General features: G+C 50.2%; 1 protein-coding gene across 3 annotated transcripts in view; it reads right to left on the minus strand.

Moving 5' to 3' along the window:
• DOCK8 (dedicator of cytokinesis 8) overlaps positions 1-20,021 on the minus strand; it is a 360,169-nt gene that overhangs the window by 176,746 nt on the left and 163,402 nt on the right. For all 3 annotated transcript variants that reach the window (XM_075317756.1, XM_075317746.1, XM_075317764.1), the window contains 2 exons: positions 16,768-16,855; positions 1,255-1,417 (listed from right to left, as the gene is read on the minus strand). In XM_075317756.1, the coding sequence (XP_075173871.1) occupies positions 1,255-1,417; positions 16,768-16,855 (251 nt within the window). The remainder of the gene's footprint in view (positions 1-1,254; positions 1,418-16,767; positions 16,856-20,021) is intronic.

Below are 20,021 nucleotides of genomic sequence, written 5' to 3' on the forward strand. Positions count from 1 at the left end.
ACTGAGCTTATAGATGTATGCAGTGTAGTGTGTGTGTGTGTGTGTGTGTGTGTGTGTGTGTGTGTGTGTTAATATTTTCACTCTATGCGTGAGCTGGAAGTGGCTTTTACGATGATGGCCTATGGAGCGTTGTTCTCACGCTCTATAGACTTACAATGTAAAAGCTACTCTTGGGTCACACGGAGCTTGGTATGATCTGAAGGGTGAAGACGTCGTTCAGTAGAGAAGAACGGCACTCAATACTGGAGAACAAGGCAGTAGGGGAGTATATTATCATAAACACACTACATTATATGCACAGGTTTAATAAAAAAAAAACAGCAACACAATGGAAGGGCTTTCGTAACATTATAAAGAATAGAAGAAGCTTTGCAATTTATCTATACGTGAAAATTACTGATGAAATACCGATGGTAACAAGTAACACAATGATAAAACACTTATAAAGATCAGCTCTAGAACACTGATGAAAGTCAGACCGTATCTGACATATATGGGAAATCACTGACGTCTAAATGAGGCCTCAGTAAACAATAGAGAACATCTCCAGGAGTGTAGAAAGCGTTTTTTCCATTCTTGTGAGATCTGCCATTCACCCTCACAAATGTATGTGTCCTATCAGCCTGAATTCTGTATCTACTGGTATATTTCTATTATATGAGTGACACCAGTATCAGACATCTGACATTCACAGTCCGAATACGGACCACAATGGTACAGACTGGCCTCAGGTCTTCTAATCAAACCTCCGCAGACCTAGGACGGTCTGGACATTTGGGTTAATACTCGGATCTTGAATGTAAGACGTCTGAAACCAGCCTTATAAAATGAAGTTTTAATTCAATGACATGTTTTTCTTAAAAGGAATAAAATATGGCTGATATATACAGCAGAGGAATAAAATATGGTTGAGAATCAGTTACATAGAGGATCGGCTCAGTTTCCAATATGTATAGTATGATCACTGGAATTGGACATAGGGTACGTCTTGCTGGATTTTGCACATTTTACAATTTAATGACATAGGAAGGAATTCACAGATAAATACAGGCCCTTTGTTTCCTTCTCTTTTCCAGTAAAGATGCCTGTATGTACAGGGAAAACCCAAAGGGATTAATGATCCCACTGTACAACTGTTACATACATCAGAAATGAACATTCCATCTGTTTCCAAGAAAACAATATAACCCAGCACTGACAAAGTGCAGAAAAAACATGTCTACTGCATAATGACCGCGTGAATGGAAATCCTACCTGTACAAGGTGTGAGGAACATAAACTTCTCTGATAGGAAACTCAAGGACCTCCTTAATAAGACGGGCACGACCTTCAGGAAATGGCCTAACTGGAAGCAACTCAGGCGTGAGACACCCAATCAAGCCATCGTAGGCTGGGGAGATTTCAAGCTTCAGCATACCTTAAGAAAGAAGGAAGAATGAGTCTATTTGTATGAGAAACGTCTTAAAACTACTGTCTAAATTAACAAATATTTTTTAAAATTAAAAACAAAAATCAAAGAAATGTTGTTTACTAATTACATTCTTAAAATTGTATAAGATTTATAATTCTCTGGTCATATATTGATGACCCATTCTTGGAAAGGTCATCAGTATCAGATTGCTTGGGGTGGGACCCTCGGCTGATCAGCTATTATGAGGTTCTGCAGTGGCCAGATACAAACACTGAACGGAGCTATTGCAATGTGTAGTGGCCACTGCTGAGAACGGGACATCAGCAGATCTGCAGTACCCGACAGTGGCTACTAAATATTGAATAAGTAGGTCATCAATATCAGATTGCTTGGGGAGGGATCCTCCGCTGATCAGCTATTATGAGGTTCTGCAGTGGCCAGATACAAACACTGAATGGGGCTTTTGCAATGTGTAGTGGCCACTGCTGAGAACGGGACATCAACAACTGTAATGCCTATCTCTTTATTTTGGGGGGGAGGGATGGAGATGGGTGGGTTAGACAGACTCTCTAATTTCTATGTACAGAAAAATGCCTCTAGTGTGATATTATTACACCCAACCCGACATGTTACATCTCAATTGCAAAATGATCATGATACGGTGGACATATCGGCAATATTGTACCTTTGTAGGCCTGTGATCAAAAATAGAAGCTATTTCTTCTATACCAACATGGATGGTATCTGTGAAAAATCTGTGAAAAATTTAAAAAAGTGTAGCATGTTCCAAGCCTTTAAACAATACTTCTAGGGGAGAATATGGTGCTTTAAAGATGCACTCTAATGCGGGCGTCACACGAGACGATATATCATGCCATATGTCAGCGGGGTCATGTCGTAAGTGACGCACATCCGGCCTCGTTAGTGATATCGTAGCGTGTGCCAGCTATGAACGAGCAGAAATACTCACCTTCTCGTTCATCGCTGACACGTCGCTCATTTTCTAAAAATCGCACGTCCTGTTCATCGTTCCCGGGGCAGCACACATCGCTCCATGTGACACCCCGGGAACGCTGAACACAGCTTACCTGCGTCCCGCTGGCAATGCGGCAGGAAGGAGGTGAGCGGGATGTTTATGTCCCGCTCATCTCTGCCCCTCCGCTTCTATTGGCCGGCCGCTGTGTGACGTCGCTGTGACGCTGAACGTCCCTTCCCCTTCAGGAAGTGGATGTTCGCCGCCCACAGCGACGTCGCTCAGCAGGTAAGTACGTGTGACGGGGGTTTAACGACTTTGTGCGCCACGGGCAACTAATTGCCCGTGACGCACAAACGACAGGGGCGGGTACGATCGCTTGTGCAATCGCACGATAGATCGTATCGTGTAACGCCCGCATATGGCAGCACATGAACTGTGTGACTCTGTAAAACCTCTATTTTGACTGTATATTAGTGTAACAATACCAAGAGTACTATTTAAATTAAAAATAAATGTGATTTATTCTATTAGACAATAAAAAACTGAATGTATTGTAATATAATAAATTCCAGCTATGCCCATAACTTCATCTATATTTCCATAGTCTCCCCTGATCAACTACAGTGGGAAAAATAAGTATTTGATACACTGCTGATTTTGCAAGTTTTTCCACCTGCAAAGAATGGAGAGGTCTGTAACTTATTGCAGGTACACTTCAACTGAAACAGACAGAATTAAAAAAAATAATAAAAAAAAAAAAAATCCAGAAAATCACATTGTATGATATTTAAATAATTAATTGCCATTTTATTGCATGAAATATATAATTGATACCATAAAAAAGAAGTTAAAGGGAATCTGTCACCAGGTGTTTGCCACCTAATCTGAGAGCAGCATAATGTAGGGGCAGAGGTCCTGATTACAGGGATGTGTCACTTACTGGGCTGCTTAGTGAAGTTTTGATAAAGAAGGGAATTTTGTTTACTTACCGTAAATTCCTTTTCTTCTAGCTCCAATTGGGAGACCCAGACAATTTGGTGTATAGCTTCTGCCTCCGGAGGCCACACAAAGTATTACACTTTAAAAAGTGTAAAGCCCCTCCCCTCTGCCTATACACCCTCCCGTGCATCACGGGCACCTCAGTTTTGGTGCAAAAGCAAGAAGGAGGAAACTTATAAATTGGTCTAAGGTAAATTCAATCCGAAGGATGTTCGGAGAACTGAAAACCATAACCAAGAACAATTCAACATGAACAACATGTGTACACAAAGAACAACAGCCCGAAGGGAACAGGGGCGGGTGCTGGGTCTCCCAATTGGAGCTAGAAGAAAAGGAATTTATGGTAAGTAAACAAAATTCCCTTATTCTTTGTCGCTCCATTGGGAGACCCAGACAATTGGGATGTCCAAAAGCAGTCCCTGGGTGGGTAAAAGAATACCTCGGTAAAAGGTGGGCAACCGCCGCCTGAAGGACTCGCCTACCTAGGCTGGCATCTGCCGAAGCGTAGGTATGCACTTGATAGTGTTTCGTGAAAGTGTGCAGACTCGACCAGGTAGCCGCCTGACACACCTGCTGAGCCGTAGCCTGGTGCCGCAAAGCCCAGGACGCACCCACGGCTCTGGTAGAATGGGCCTTCAGCCCTGGAGGAACCGGAAGCCCCGAAGAACGGTAGGCTTCAAGAATTGGTTCCTTGATCCACCGAGCCAAGGTTGACTTAGAAGCCTGCGCCCCTTTACGCTGGCCAGTGTGAGGTAGCGTCGTCGGCTGCGCTGCAGAAGACACGGGATCCAGGCACCAAGGTTCACAGCACACGGTTTATTCCAAAGAAAAAGTTCACAATAGTACATAGGTGCCTTTCCGGCAGAGAACTCAGGGAGATGTGATCACCCCCTCACACCCGGCACACCTGCCCTTGTTCCTGAATCTATTTATCCCTCCCTTCAGCCTGTAGGGAAAACAGCATTAACCCTATAGTGGATTATCATGGAGTGAGCACAACCGGGGCGAGACATACCGGCCGTCATAGATAACCCCGGTCACAGTCTCACATACCCCCCCCCTCAGTTCAAGCGTGCGGGGTTGAACTCCTGCCATCAAACACGGGCCGCGGGACAAGGCATCGGCGTTGCCCTGCAATCTACCGGCCCGGTGTTCAACCGTAAACCGGAAGTTCTGCAGAGAAAGGAACCACCGGGTAACCCGGGCATTCCGTTCCTTGGCGGACCCCATCCAGACCAGTGGAGAGTGATCCGTCACCAAGCGAAACTGACGTCCCAGCAGGTAATAGCGTAGGGACTCCAAGGCCCACTTGATCGCCAGGCACTCCTTCTCCACTACGCTATAATTCCGCTCGGGAGGGGTGAGCTTCCTACTTAAAAAGGTGACGGGATGTTCCTCCCCCTGAACCACCTGAGACAGCACTGCCCCCAGGCCGACCTCCGAGGCGTCAGTCTGTACTATGAACTCCTTCCGGAAATCAGGGTTGACCAGAACGGGCTGTCCGCACAGGACCTCCTTCAGGGCCCGGAAGGAGTCCTCGACCTGCGGAGTCCAGCGCACCATGACGGACTTCTTGCCTTTGAGAAGGTCCGTCAAGGGGGCTGATAGTCCCGCAAAATCTTTTACAAACCTCCTGTAGTACCCCACGATACCCAGGAAGGCCCTAACCTGTTTCGTGGTCAGGGGTCTAGGCCACTTCTGGATCGCCTCAACCTTGTTAATTTGGGGCTTAATCACTCCTTGGCCTATCACGTAGCCCAAGTAGCGGGCTTCCGTGAGTCCCAACGCACATTTCTTGGGATTGGCTGTCAATCCGGCTGTTCGAAGCGCGTCCACCACCGCTTGTACCTGTTCCAAGTGGGTCTGCCAATCGGAGCTGTAAATAATGATGTCATCAAGGTACGCTGATGCATACGCCTGGTGGGGTTCCAGCACTAAGTCCATCAACCTCTGGAACGTGGCCGGAGCGCCATGTAACCCAAAAGGCAAGACAACATAGTGGAAGAGACCCTCCGGCGTAACAAAAGCGGTTTTCTCCTTGGCGGACTCCGTTAGTGGCACCTGCCAGTACCCCTTGGTCAGGTCGAGCGTGGTAAAATATCGCGCCTGTCCCAGCCTATCAATCAGCTCATCCACCCGGGGCATGGGGTAGAGATCAAACTTGGATATTTCGTTCAATCTCCTAAAGTCATTGCAGAACCTTAAGGAGCCATCGGGTTTTGGTATTAGGACAATCGGACTAGCCCATTCACTCCGGGATTTTTCGATGACCCCCAGGCGTAACATTGTCTTTACTTCCTCCGATATGGCTTGTCGTCGAGCCTCCGGTACTCGGTATGACTTCAGGCGTACCTTCAGGTGGGGCTCGGTGACAATATCATGTCGTATCAGACTGGTCCTACCGGGCAGCTCGGAGAAGACATCGGGGTTCTGCTGAACCAACCGTCTGGCCTCTCGCCTCTGAGTCTTGGTGAGGGCTTCTCCAATCCTTACTTCCGGTTCGTCCTCTCCGGAGGTCGCTGGAGCCGGATGTGAACGACCCGAAGAGGAGGGAGGTGGGGAAAAAACAGCCATCAGGCTTTCCCGTTCCTGCCAAGGTTTTAATAGGTTGACATGGTATATTTGTTCAGGTTTCCGCCTACCGGGCTGCAATACTTTATAGTTAACCACCCCGACTCTTTCCTTTATCTCGTAGGGGCCTTGCCACTGAGCCAGGAATTTACTCTCCGCCGTGGGAATCAATACCAACACCCGATCCCCGGGATTAAAGGTCCGCACGGTGGCTTGTCTATTGTAGCGGCCGCTTTGCGCGGCCTGAGCCTCCTGTAAATGCTCCTTCACAATTGGCATGACCGCGCTTATGCGGTTCTGCATACCCAAAATGTGTTCAATCACACTTTTATGGGGGGTGGGCTCCTGCTCCCAGGTTTCTTTTGCCAGGTCCAACAATCCCCGGGGATGTCGCCCGTATAACAATTCAAAAGGCGAAAACCCCGTGGATGCCTGTGGCACCTCTCGTATGGCAAACATCAAATAGGGAAGCATCATATCCCAGTCTTTCCCGTCTTTGGAAATCACCCTTTTGAGCATGGTTTTAAGGGTTTTATTGAATCGTTCCACTAAACCATCCGTCTGAGGATGATACACAGACGTACGCAACTGCTTGATCTGGAGTAGCCGGCATAGCTCTTTGGTAACTTTAGACATGAATGGGGTCCCCTGATCCGTAAGGATCTCCTTGGGCAACCCCACCCGGCAGAACACAGCAAACAACTCCCGAGCTATAAGCTTGGCTGCAGTATGTCTGAGAGGTATCGCCTCTGGATACCGGGTGGCATAGTCAACGATCACTAGGATGTGTTGGTGCCCTCGAGCAGACTTTACGAGGGGCCCCACCAGATCCATCCCTATCCGTTCAAAAGGGACTTCTATAATGGGTAACGGTACCAACGGACTGCGAAAGTGGGTCAGGGGTGCGGTAAGCTGACACTCCGGGCAGGTTTCGCAGAACCATTTTACCTCCCCAAAGACCCCGGGCCAATAGAACCTTTGCAATATTCGCTCCTGCGTTTTCTTGACCCCTAGGTGACCACTCATCAGGTGTTTATGAGCCAAGTCGAGGACCCGCCGGCGATACGGCTGGGGCACCACCAACTGCTCCACCCCTACGCCCCGTATTTCATCCACCCGGTAGAGTAAATCCTGCTTAAGAGCGAAATGGGGGTATCTTACCTGGGCACCAGGCAGCTGTGCCACCCCGTCAACTACTGTCACCCGACTCCGGGCATGTATTAATGTAGGGTCCTGGAGTTGGGCTGTCCCAAACGTATCCGGGGACGCCTCCAACTCCGGGATGGGCTCGACCGTCTCAGCCTCTCCTGCCAATACCTCTAGGGGCGACCTATCAGGTTCACATCCTGTCCCTATCATGGGGACCCCTACGGCAGGCGTCCCGGATTCAGGATTGTAGGGCTCAGGTCCCGGACTGACCAATATCTGAGGGGACTTAGGAGGTCCCTTCCATAAAGTCCAAAAATAGGGCAGATCCCTTCCTAGGATCACATCATAGGGAAGAGTATTAATAAGTCCCACCTCATGTTGCACCTGACCGCAAGGTGCTGTGATGGTGACTATCCCCGTGGGATAGTCTCGGCGGTCCCCATGTATGCAAACCACCCCCACGGTACGTCCTGTGGCCTTTACTTTAGCCCTTAGGGTTGATCGCACAAGGGTCACTAAGCTTCCGGAATCCAACAAGCCTGTAACCGGACATCCATTCACCTGAATTTGGCACAAGTGGGGCTCAGTCTCTGGGTAGACCAGGTCAGCGGTACACACCACCTGAGCATACATTGAACCCCGCCGGGTAACCCCACAATCCATGGGCTCCGGGGTGAGTGGACACTGGGCTTCCATATGTCCCACCCGCTGGCACCGCCAACATCTAATAGGGAAGGACACCCCCTTGACGAGTTGTCGTTTAGGGTACATAGTTTTCCGGACCTCAGGGACGGAGTGTGCGGTTTCAGACGGGACGGTAGCGGACTCCCGCACCGGTGTCAGCGGTGGGTCCTTGGCCCTAGGCTTGGAGGGGCCGGACCGACGGGCGGTACGCAAAGTCTCAGTGTCCCGTATCAAGTCCTGCGTAGCCACATGCCGCTCTACCAGGGACACTAATTGGTCCAGGGTACTCGGGTCACCCTGTCCGACCCACCGTTGAACGGTGACGGGTAAAGTGCGCACAAAACGATCCACTACTACCCTTTCCACCATTTGCGCCGGGCTCAGAGTGTCAGGCTGCAACCACTTTTTTACAAGATGCAACAAGTCATAGGCCTGGGAGCGTACGGGTTTGGCTTCCTCAAAGAACCACTGATTTACCCGCTGAGCCCGTACATAGGTATTCACCCCCAACCGAGCCAGTATTTCGGCTTTCAGGGTCACATAGTCAATGGCGTCCTCGGTACAGAGGTCCAGGTACGCTTTTTGGGGTTCCCCCGTCAGATAGGGCGACAATACCTCAGCCCACTGCGGGGTCGGCAGCTTTTCCCGCTCGGCCACCCGCTCAAACACCGCCAGGAACGCTTCCACATCATCACCCGGGGTCATCTTTTGCAACGCTTGTCTCACCGCTTTCCGGACGCTGCCGTCGTCATCCGGTCCCGGGGTTGTTGCTGCCGGTCTGGCACGGATCGACTTGGCCAGGAGAACCATCTGTTCTTGGTGCCTTTTTTCCTGCAATTGCAAGGCTTGCTGCTGACGTGCATTGGCCTGCTCCATCTGTTCTTGGTGCACTTGCAAGGATTGCTGCTGACGTGCATTGGCCTGATCCATCTGTTCTTGGAATTTTTTTTCCTGCATTTGCAAGGATTGGAGCAGGTGTGCATTGGTCTGTTGCTGCTGTGCATTAGCCTGTTGCTGCTGTGCATTAGCCTGAGCCAAATGCTTTAGTATGTCCTCCATGGCGTCGCCGGGTTTGGGCTGTAGTATAGCCGCTCGAATCCAGGACATGCGCAGCTGGGTCACCAGGGATGGATGCTACACCTCACGGCTGTCATGCCCGCATTCTCCACCATATGTGAGGTAGCGTCGTCGGCTGCGCTGCAGAAGACACGGGATCCAGGCACCAAGGTTCACAGCACACGGTTTATTCCAAAGAAAAAGTTCACAATAGTACATAGGTGCCTTTCCGGCAGAGAACTCAGGGAGATGTGATCACCCCCTCACACCCGGCACACCTGCCTTTGTTCCTGAATCTATTTATCCCTCCCTTCAGCCTGTAGGGAAAACAGCATTAACCCTATAGTGGATTATCATGGAGTGAGCACAACCGGGGCGAGACATACCGGCCGTCATAGATAACCCCGGTCACAGTCTCACACCAGCGACAAGGACAAAGAGCGCATCCGAGCGGCGCAGGGGCGCCGTACGAGAAATGTAGAGTCTGAGTGCTCTCACCAGATCTAACAAGTGCAAATCCTTTTCACATTGGTGAACTGGATGAGGACAAAAAGAAGGTAAGGAGATATCCTGATTGAGATGAAAAGGGGATACCACCTTCGGGAGAAACTCCGGAACCGGACGCAGAACCACCTTGTCCTGGTGAAATACCAGGAAGGGGGCTTTGCATGAGAGCGCTGCTAGCTCAGACACTCTCCGAAGCGATGTGACTGCCACTAGGAAGACCACCTTCTGCGAAAGGCGTGAAAGAGAAATATCCCTCATTGGCTCGAAAGGTGGTTTCTGAAGAGCCGTTAGCACCCTGTTCAGATCCCAGGGTTCTAGCGGACGCTTGTAAGAAGGGACTATGTGGCAAACCCCCTGCAGGAACGTGTGTACCTGCGGAAGCCTGGCTAGACGCTTTTGAAAAAACACAGAGAGTGCCGAGACTTGTCCCTTAAGTGAGCCGAGAGACAACCCCTTTTCCATTCCGGATTGCAGGAAGGACAGAAAAGTGGGCAAGGCGAATGGCCAGGGAGTAAAACCCTGATCAGAGCACCAGGATAAGAAGATCTTCCACGTCCTGTGGTAGATCTTGGCGGATGTTGGTTTCCTGGCCTGTCTCATAGTGGCAATGACCTCTTGAGATAACCCTGAGGACGCTAGGATCCAGGACTCAATGGCCACACAGTCAGGTTGAGGGCCGCAGAATTCAGATGGAAAAATGGCCCTTGAGACAGCAAGTCTGGTCGGTCTGGTAGTGCCCACGGTTGGCCTACCGTGAGATGCCACAGATCCGGGTACCACGACCTCCTCGGCCAGTCTGGAGCAACGAGGATGGCGCGGCGGCAGTCGGACCTGATCTTGCGTAACACTCTGGGCAGCAGAGCCAGAGGAGGAAATACATAAGGCAGTCGAAACTGCGACCAATCCTGAACTAACGCGTCTGCCGCCAGAGCTCTGTGATCTTGAGAACGTGCCATGAATGCCGGGACCTTGTTGTTGTGCCGGGATGCCATAAGGTCGACGTCCGGCTTCCCCCAGCGGCAACAGATCTCTTGAAACACGTCCGGGTGAAGAGACCATTCCCCTGCGTCCATGCCCTGGCGACTGAGAAAGTCTGCTTCCCAGTTTTCTACGCCCGGGATGTGAACTGCGGAGATGGTGGAGGCTGTGGCTTCCACCCACAGCAGAATCCGCCGAACTTCCTGGAAGGCTTGCCGACTGCGTGTGCCGCCTTGGTGATTGATGTATGCCACCGCCGTGGCATTGTCCGACTGAATTCGGATCTGCCTGCCTTCCAGCCACGGCTGGAACGCCTTTAGGGCTAGATACACTGCCCTTATCTCCAGAACATTGATCTGAAGGGAGGACTCTGGCTGAGTCCATGTACCCTGAGCCCTGTGGTGGAGAAAGACCGCTCCCCACCCCGACAGACTCGCGTCCGTCGTGACCACAGCCCAGGATGGGGGCAGGAAGGATTTCCCCATCGACAAAGAAGTGGGAAGAAGCCACCACTGAAGGGAGGCCTTGGCCGCCCGAGACAGGGAGACGTTCCTGTCGAGGGACGTCGACTTCCTGTCCCATTTTGCGGAGAATGTCCCATTGAAGTGGACGCAGATGAAACTGCGCAAATGGAACTGCCTCCATTGCTGCCACCATCTTCCCTAGGAAGTGCATGAGGCGCCTCAAGGGGTGCGACTGGGCTCGAAGGAGCGATTGCACCCCTGTCTGTAGTGACCGCTGTTTGTCCAACGGAAGCTTCACTATCGCTGAGAGAGTATGAAACTCCATGCCAAGATATGTCAGTGATTGGGTCGGTGTCAATTTTGACTTTGGGAAATTGATGATCCACCCGAATCTCTGGAGAGTCTCCAGAGCAATGTTCAGGCTGTGCTGGCATGCCACCCGAGAGGGGGCCTTGACAAGCAGATCGTCTAAGTAAGGGATCACCGAGTGTCCCTGAGAGTGTAGGACTGCTACCACTGTTGCCATGACTTTGGTGAAGACCCGTGGGGCTGTCGCCAGGCCAAAAGGCAGTGCCACGAACTGAAGGTGTTCGTCTCCTATGGCGAAGCGCAGGAAGTGCTGATGCTCTGGTGCAATCGGCACGTGGAGATACGCATCCCTGATGTCGATTGATGCTAGGAAGTCTCCTTGGGACATTGAGGCGATGACGGAGCGGAGAGACTCCATCCGGAACCGCCTGGTTTTCACGTGTCTGTTGAGCAGTTTTAGGTCCAGAACGGGACGGAAAGATCCGTCCTTTTTTGGCACCACAAACAAGTTGGAGTAAAACCCGTGGCCCCATTGTTGAAGGGGAACCGGGATCACCACTCCTTCTGCCTTCAGAGTGCTCACCGCCTGAAGAAGAGCATCGGCTCGCTTGGGGGGTGGAGATGTTCGGAGGACGAGAGCTGAACTCTATCCTGTAACCGTGAGACAGAATGTCTCTCACCCATCGGTCTTGGACATGTGGCAACCAGGCGTCGGAAAAGCGGGAGAGCCTGCCACCGACCGAGGATGCGGTTTGGGGAGGTCGAAAGTCAGGAGGAGGCCGCTTTGGGAGCGGTTCCTCCGGCGTTCTTCTTAGGACGTGACTTAGACCGCCATGAATCGGAGTTCCTCTGACCCTTCTGTGGCCTGTTGGACGAGGAGAATTGAGACCTGGCTGAGGCCCGAAAGGACCGAAACCTCGATTGAACCTTCCTTTGTGGAGGTCTGTTTGGTTTGGACTGGGGTAAGGACGAGTCCTTTCCCTTGGATTGTTTAATGATTTCATCCAATCGCTCGCCAAACAGGCGGTCGCCAGAAAATGGCAACCCGGTTAAGAACTTTTTGGAAGCAGAGTCTGCCTTCCATTCACGTAGCCACATGGCCCTGCGGACTGCCACAGAATTGGCGGATGCTACCGCCGTACGGCTAGCAGAGTCCAGGACAGCATTCATGGCGTAGGACGCAAACGCCGACGCCTGAGATGTTAAGGACACAACCTGTGGGGTAGCGGCCCGTGTGACTGCATTAATCTCAGACTGACAAGCTGAGATAGCTTGGAGTGCCCATACGGCTGCGAATGCCGGAGCAAAGGACGCGCCGATAGCTTCATAGATGGATTTCATCAGGAGCTCTATCTGCCTGTCAGTGGCATCCTTGAGTGATGCACCATCTTCCACTGCGACTATGGATCTAGCCGCCAGTCTAGAGACCGGCGGATCCACCTTGGGACACTGAGCCCAACCCTTGACTACGTCAGCGGGGAAGGGGTAACGTGTGTCATTAAGGCGCTTAGTAAAGCGCTTATCCGGAAAAGCTCGGTGTTTCTGAACTGCATCCCTGAAGTCGGAGTGATCAAGAAACGCACTCCGTGTACGTTTGGGAAACCTAAAACGGAATTTCTCCTGCTGAGAAGCTGACTCCTCAATCGGAGGAGCTGGAGGGGAAAGATTCAACACCTGATTGATGGACGCTATAAGGTCGTTCACTATGGCGTCCCCCTCAGGTGTATCAAGGTTGAGAGCGGAGTCAGTATCAGAGCCCTGATCTGCCACCTCCTCCTCATCCTCCAGAGAGTCCTCATGCTGAGACCCTGAACAGTGTGATGAAGTCGAGGGAAGCTCCCAGCGAGCCCGCTTAGTCGGTCTGAGACTGCGGTCTGTGTCGGAGTCCTCACCGTGAGACCTATGAGTCGCCCCAGGAGCACTTTGCTGCTCCAACCGAGGGGGGCCTGGGGTCAATGATTCAACAGTGCCCGGGGCCTGTATTACCGGTCTGGACTGCAAAGCTTCTAGTATCTTAGCAGACCATTTATCCATAGACTCAGCAAGTTTGTCAGCGAATACTGCAAACTCTGTCCCTGTCACCTGGACAGTTGCAGCAAGTGGTCCCACCGGGGACGAGGGTCCCGACCGTGGCAGAGGCTCCGGCTGAGTGAGTGTCACAGGGGCCGAGCATTGCACACAATGAGGGTAGGTGGAACCTGCAGGAAGCATAGCCGCACATGAGGTACAGGTAGCAAAGTAAGCCTGTGCCTTGGCACCCTTGCTTTTTGCGGACGACATGCTGTAGTCTCCTTTAAGAGCAATCAAAGAGGGTATATAGCCGGAGCAATAGTGCGGCCGTACAGAGTAAATGTATACAGTATAAGCATATAAATATACACTACGGCACCCAGGGGGACCAGCACCTAGTAACAGGTGCGGCTTACCGACCGCCCGCAGCGGTTGTGTGACCACCAGATTCCCTGCCTGGGCCTCCCAGAGCTGTGGAGCTCAGCGTTGTCTCCCCTCTGAAGTTCTTCAGAAGTGCTGATAGCAATGGCTGCCAGCGTCCAGAGAGGAGGAGGGAGCCGTGGGCGTGCCTGCAAAAGTGCGGGAATCTGGTGCCCCACAGTGCTCAGAGAGGGGGGAGGAGGATACACAGTATGCTCCAGCCCTCAGCGCTGACGTTCAGTGCAGCGTCCCGCCCTTACCCCTGACTGGCAGGCCCGGGGGCGGGAATATGCGGAACTAGGCCGCAAAAGCCGGGGAGTAAAGTTATAAGCGCGGCCGGCAAACAAGCGCGGTCAGCACGGTAGTCCCGGCGCACCAACACACCCAGCAGCTGCTGCAGCGTCCATAACACAGGCGCTCTATGCGCCGTCCCCAAGGGGACACAGCGTACCTCAGAGTAGCAGGGCCTTGTCCCTGATGATACCCGGTCTCCTGTCCAGCAGATTCCCCCAGGGGCTGCGGAGGGAGCACGGTCCCAGTGCCTGGTGACCGGTTAGGATCCCACTTCACCCAGAGCCCCTAAGGGATGGGGAAGGAAAACAGCATGTGGGCTCCAGCCTCTGTACCCGCAATGGGTACCTCAACCTTAACAGCACCGCCGACCAGAGTGGGGTGAGAAGGGAGCATGCCGGGAGCCCTGTTAGGGGCCCTCTTTTCTTCCATCCGAAATAGTCAGCAGCTGCTGCTGACTAAATTGTGGAGCTTGCGTGCATGTGTGCCTCCTTCGCACAAAGCATAAAAACTGAGGTGCCCGTGATGCACGGGAGGGTGTATAGGCAGAGGGGAGGGGCTTTACACTTTTAAGTGTAATACTTTGTGTGGCCTCCGGAGGCAGAAGCTATACACCCAATTGTCTGGGTCTCCCAATGGAGCGACAAAGAAATCAATGTTTATTCACCAGTAGATTATCATTACAGGACTACTTGGGGTGCTGCAGGGAGTCCAGCATATTCATGAGCTCTGTATAACTGCTAGATCTGCAGTAGAGAAAACATTGATTTTATCAAAATGAAAGCAAATACCTCAGTAAGTGACACATCGCTGGAATCAGGGTCTCTGTCTAAACTTTATGCTGCTATCAGATGGCGTAGCAAAAACCTGGTGACAGATTCTCTTTAATATTTGGTAGAAACCTTTGTTGTCAATTACAGAGGTCAGATGTTTCCTGTAGTTCTTGACCAAGTTTGCACACACTACAGAAGGGATTTTGGCCCACTCCTCCATACAGATGTTCACTAGAGCTGTCAAATTTCGGGGCTGTCACTGGGCAACACTGCGTTTTAGTTCCCTCCAAAAGATTATCTGTTGGGGTCAGGTCTGGAGACTGGCTAGGCCACTCCAGGACATTGAAATGCTTTTTAAAGAGCCACTCCTTAGTTGCCCTGGCTGTGTGTTTCGGATCATTATCAAGTTGGAAGACCCAACCACGACCCATCTTAAATGCTCTAACTGAGGATAGAAGATCTAAAATTTTGCAATACATGACCCTATCCATCCTCCCTTCAATACAGTGCAGTCGTCCTGTCCCCTTTGCAGAAAAGCACCCCCAAAGTATGATGTTTCCACTCACGGTTAGGACGGTGTTCTTGTGGTTGTACTCATCCTTCTTCCTCCAAACACAGTGGAATTGATACCAAAAAGTTCTATTTTGGACTCATCTGACCACATGACTTTCTCCCATGCCTTCTTTGGATCATCCAGATGGCCATTGGCAAACTTCAAATGATCGTGGACATGTACTGGCGTGAGCAGGGGGACCTTGCGTGCCCTGCAGGATTTTAAAGGGAACCTGTCACCACTTTTTTGGCGTATAAGCTGCAGCCACCACCACGCATGTTGTATATAAGAGCCCAGGCCGCTGTGAGAACATAAAAAACACTTTATAACACTTACCTAACGGTCTCTGAGTTGGCCATATGGGCGTCTCTGTTTTCCGGTGTCGGCTCTTTCGGCCATCTTCGTCCTCTTTCTGAAGCCTGTGTGCATGACGCGTCTACGTCATACACACTCGCCGGTCCCGCACTATAATACTTTCATCTGCCCTGCTCAGGGCAGATCAAAGTGCGCCTGCTCAGGACCTGAATGCCAGCAAGTGTGTATGACGTCGGACGCGTCATGCACCGCGGCAAGAGAACAAGGAGGACGAAGATGGCCTAAAGAGGCGGCACCGGAGACACCCATATGGCCAACCGAGCGATCGTTAGGTAAGTATTGTAAAGTGTTTTTTATGTTCTCACAGCGGCCTGGGCTCTTATATACAGCATATTAGAGTACTGTATATAAGAGCCCAGTGGTGGTGGCCGCAGCTTATACACCAAAAAAGTGGTGACAGGTTCCCTTTAATTCATGACAGCATAGTATGTTACTAACAGCAATCTTTGAGACTGTGGTCCAAGCTCTCTGCAGGTCATTGACCAGGTCCTTCCGTGAAGTTCTGGGCCATTTCCTGACGTTTCTCAGAATCATTATTATGCTACGAAGCGACATCTTGCATGGAGCCCCAGACCAAGTAAGATGGACAGTAATCTTGTCTTTCTTCCACTCTCTAACAATTGTGCCAACAGTTGTTACCTTCTCACCAGGCTGCTTGCCCATTGTCCTGCATCTTCTCTCAGCCTTCTGCAGGTCTACAATTTTGTTCCTGATGCTTTTTGGTCTTGGCCATAGCGGAGAGGTTGGAGTGTGTACAGGTGTCTTTTATACAGGGAACTAGTTTAAACAGGTGCAAATAATGCAGGTAATAAGTGCAGAGAAGGAGCGATTCTCAAAGAAAAATTACTAGGTCTGTGAGAGCAGAATGAATTCTTGCTGGTTGGTAGGTGATCAAATACTTATTTCATGCAATAAAATGCAAATTAATTATTTAAACTCAATGTGATTTTCCGGATTTTTTTTTATTCTGTTTGTAACAGTTGAAGTGTACCGATGATAAAAATTACAGACCTCTCCATTCTTTGTAGGAGTGGAAACTTACAAAATTGGCAGTGTATCATATTTTCCCTACTGTATATATGAAGTGAAGCAGCTCTATCATTGTGTGTCATTGTGTGATTTTCCCAATCAATAACAAAGGCTTGTATTGAAGCATTATAAGCAACCCATAAAACAATTGGAATACTGTTCCTTAGTCAGTACAAAGTTCACATCGTCAAACATGGCACTGCTGCCCTCACCTGGTATACATTTTGCCCGCTTTTGCAGTGATCTTTTATAATCAGACAAGTGTTTGAATAAGTCTTCATCACTTAGTTTATCTCCTTCCTAGTAAAAAACAAAACACATACAGACATAAAATTGTGCACATTGTATGTGTGTACATATGCTTAATTCATAGAGTAAAACAAACCGTTGAGCACTGATGGACAGACTGACTTACAGTACAATGAGTATTATCACGTTTCCATTTCTTTACCAGATAAAATAATGCATACAATATTCATCTGTCTGTGAAAATAGGGGCATTCTCCTATTATTAAATTGCTTTAATTAGTTACACAGCATAAAAATAAGAAGGTTTGCAATGGACTTGTGTTTTGTATTTGTTTTATTCTCATGCCGTGAGAGCCTTCCTCTTACATAGTGTACAGCTTGCTTCCAACGAGATCAACCACCAGAACCTGGCCAACTGTGTATAGTAGTTCTATTTGAGGAATTAACCAGCCACCTTGCTAAAACGCACTGATTTCTATACAGTTAGCTTCTCATCTCACTCCCCCTTCCTCTTAGCTCCTGATGGCTGTCTTCATCACTTCTGCATAACCATAATCCTACGGCTTGCAGCATGGGGAATTTACAGAGCGGTACATTTAATTCTCGCACTCACTTACCTGAGTTGTACGCTTGTTCAAAAACCCTATCTCTTGATATGCACAGTATATCACAAAAGAGAGTACACCCCTCACATTTATGTAAATATTTTATTACATCTTATGGGACAACACTGTAGATATGACACATTGAAATAATGTAAAGTAGTTAGTGTAAAGCTTGAATAACAGTGTAAGTTTGGTGTATCCTCTAAATAACTCAACACACAACCATTAATGTCTAAACCACTGGCAACAAAAGTGAGTACACACCAAAATTCAAATGGCCAAATTGTGCCCGAATAGCCATTTTTCATCCCCTGTGTTAGGCTAAGTTCACACTTCCGTTGTTTTGCATCAGTCACAATCCGTCGCCTTGAGGAATTACGGTATTCTGCAAAATATTTTACAGGAATCCTGTTTTTCGCCATAGACTTCTATTAGTGACGGATTGCGACTGATGATGCTGCGTTGCATCCGCTGTGTCGCGGTCAGTCGTTTTTTAACTGACCGCCGGGCGAGATCAACGCAGCCTGTAACGTTTTTTGAGCAGCGCAATCCGTAGGATTTTGCTGCACATGCTCTCTCTGGCTCCCTGCCCCCGTAACCAGGATAAACATCGGGTAACCAAGCAATGCGCTTTGGTTAGTTACCCGATATTTACAGTGGTTACGGGTGCAGGGAGCCCGCGCTAAGCGGTGTATGCTAATATCCAAGATAAATATCGGGTAACCAAGCAAAGAAGGGAATTTTGTTTACTTACCGTAAATTCCTTTTCTTCTAGCTCTAATTGGGAGACCCAGACAATTGGGTGTATAGGCTATGCCTCCGGAGGCCGCACAAAGTATTACACTCAAAAGTGTTAAGCCCCTCCCCTTCTGCCTATACACCCCCCGTGCTCCCACGGGCTCCTCAGTTTTGGTGCAAAAGCAAGAAGGAGGAAAAAGAATTATAAACTGGTTTAAGGTAACTTCAATCCGAAGGAATATCGGAGAACTGAAACCATTCAACATGAACAACATGTGTACACAAAAAAACAGGGGCGGGTGCTGGGTCTCCCAATTAGAGCTAGAAGAAAAGGAATTTACGGTAAGTAAACAAAATTCCCTTCTTCTTTGTCGCTCTATTGGGAGACCCAGACAATTCGGAAGTCCAAAAGCAGTCCCTGGGTGGGTAAAATAATACCTCGTAAGAGAGCCGTAAAACGGCCTCTTCCTACAGGTGGGCAACCGCCGCCTGAAGGACTCGTCTACCTAGGCTGGCATCCGCCGAAGCATAGGTATGCACCTGATAGTGCTTCGTGAAAGTGTGCAGGCTCGACCAGGTAGCCGCCTGACACATCTGCTGAGCCGTAGCCTGGTGCCTCAAAGCCCAGGACGCGCCCACGGCTCTGGTAGAATGGGCCTTCAGCCCTGAGGGCACCGGAAGCCCAGCCAAACGGTAAGCTTCGATAATTGGCTCCTTGATCCACCGAGCCAGGGTTGATTTGGAAGCCTGTGACCCTTTACGCTGGCCAGCGACAAGGACAAAGAGTGCATCCGAGCGGCGCAGGGGCGCTGTACGAGAAATGTAGAGTCTGAGTGCTCTCACCAGATCTAACAAGTGCAAATCCTTTTCACATTGGTGAACTGGATGAGGACAAAAAGAAGGTAAGGAGATATCCTGATTGAGATGAAAGGGGGATACCACCTTAGGGAGAAATTCCGGAACCGGACGCAGAACCACCTTGTCCTGGTGAAACACCAGGAAAGGGGTTTTGCATGACAGCGCTGCTAGCTCAGACACTCTCCGAAGTGAAGTGACTGCTACTAGAAAAACCACTTTCCGCGAAAGGCGTGAGAGAGAAATATCCCTCATTGGCTCGACTGGTGGTTTCTGAAGAACCATCAGCACCCTGTTCAGATCCCAGGGTTCTAACGGCCGCTTGTAAGGAGGGACGATGTGACAAACCCCCTGCAGGAACGTGCGTACCTGTGGAAGTCTGGCTAGGCGCTTCTGGAAAAACACAGAGAGCGCTGAGACTTGTCCCTTAAGGGAGCCGAGCGACAAACCCTTTTCCAGTCCAGATTGAAGGAAGGACAGAAAAGTGGGCAAGGCAAAAGGCCAGGGAGAAATACCCTGAGCAGAGCACCACGACAGGAAAATTTTCCACGTCCTGTGGTAGATCTTGGCGGACGTTGGTTTCCTAGCTTGTCTCATAGTGGCAATGACGTCTTGAGATAACCCTGAAGACTCTAGGATCCAGGACTCAATGGCCACACAGTCAGGTTGAGAGCCGCAGAATTCAGATGGAAAAACGGCCCTTGAGATAGCAAGTCTGGTCGGTCTGGTAGTGCCCACGGTTGGCCGACCGTGAGATGCCACAGATCCGGGTACCATGACCGCCTCGGCCAGTCTGGAGCGACGAGGATGACGCGGCGGCAGTCGGCCCTGATCTTGCGTAACACTCTGGGCAACAGTGCCAGCGGAGGAAACACATAAGGGAGCTGAAACTGCGACCAATCCTGAACTAAGGCGTCTGCCGCCAGAGCTCTGGGATCTTGAGACCGTGCCATGAACGCCGGTACCTTGTTGTTGTGCCGGGACGCCATGAGGTCGACGTCCGGCACCCCCCAGCGGCA

This window comes from Anomaloglossus baeobatrachus, chromosome 1, assembly GCF_048569485.1.
Source record: "Anomaloglossus baeobatrachus isolate aAnoBae1 chromosome 1, aAnoBae1.hap1, whole genome shotgun sequence".
Classification (NCBI taxonomy): domain Eukaryota; kingdom Metazoa; phylum Chordata; class Amphibia; order Anura; family Aromobatidae; genus Anomaloglossus; species Anomaloglossus baeobatrachus.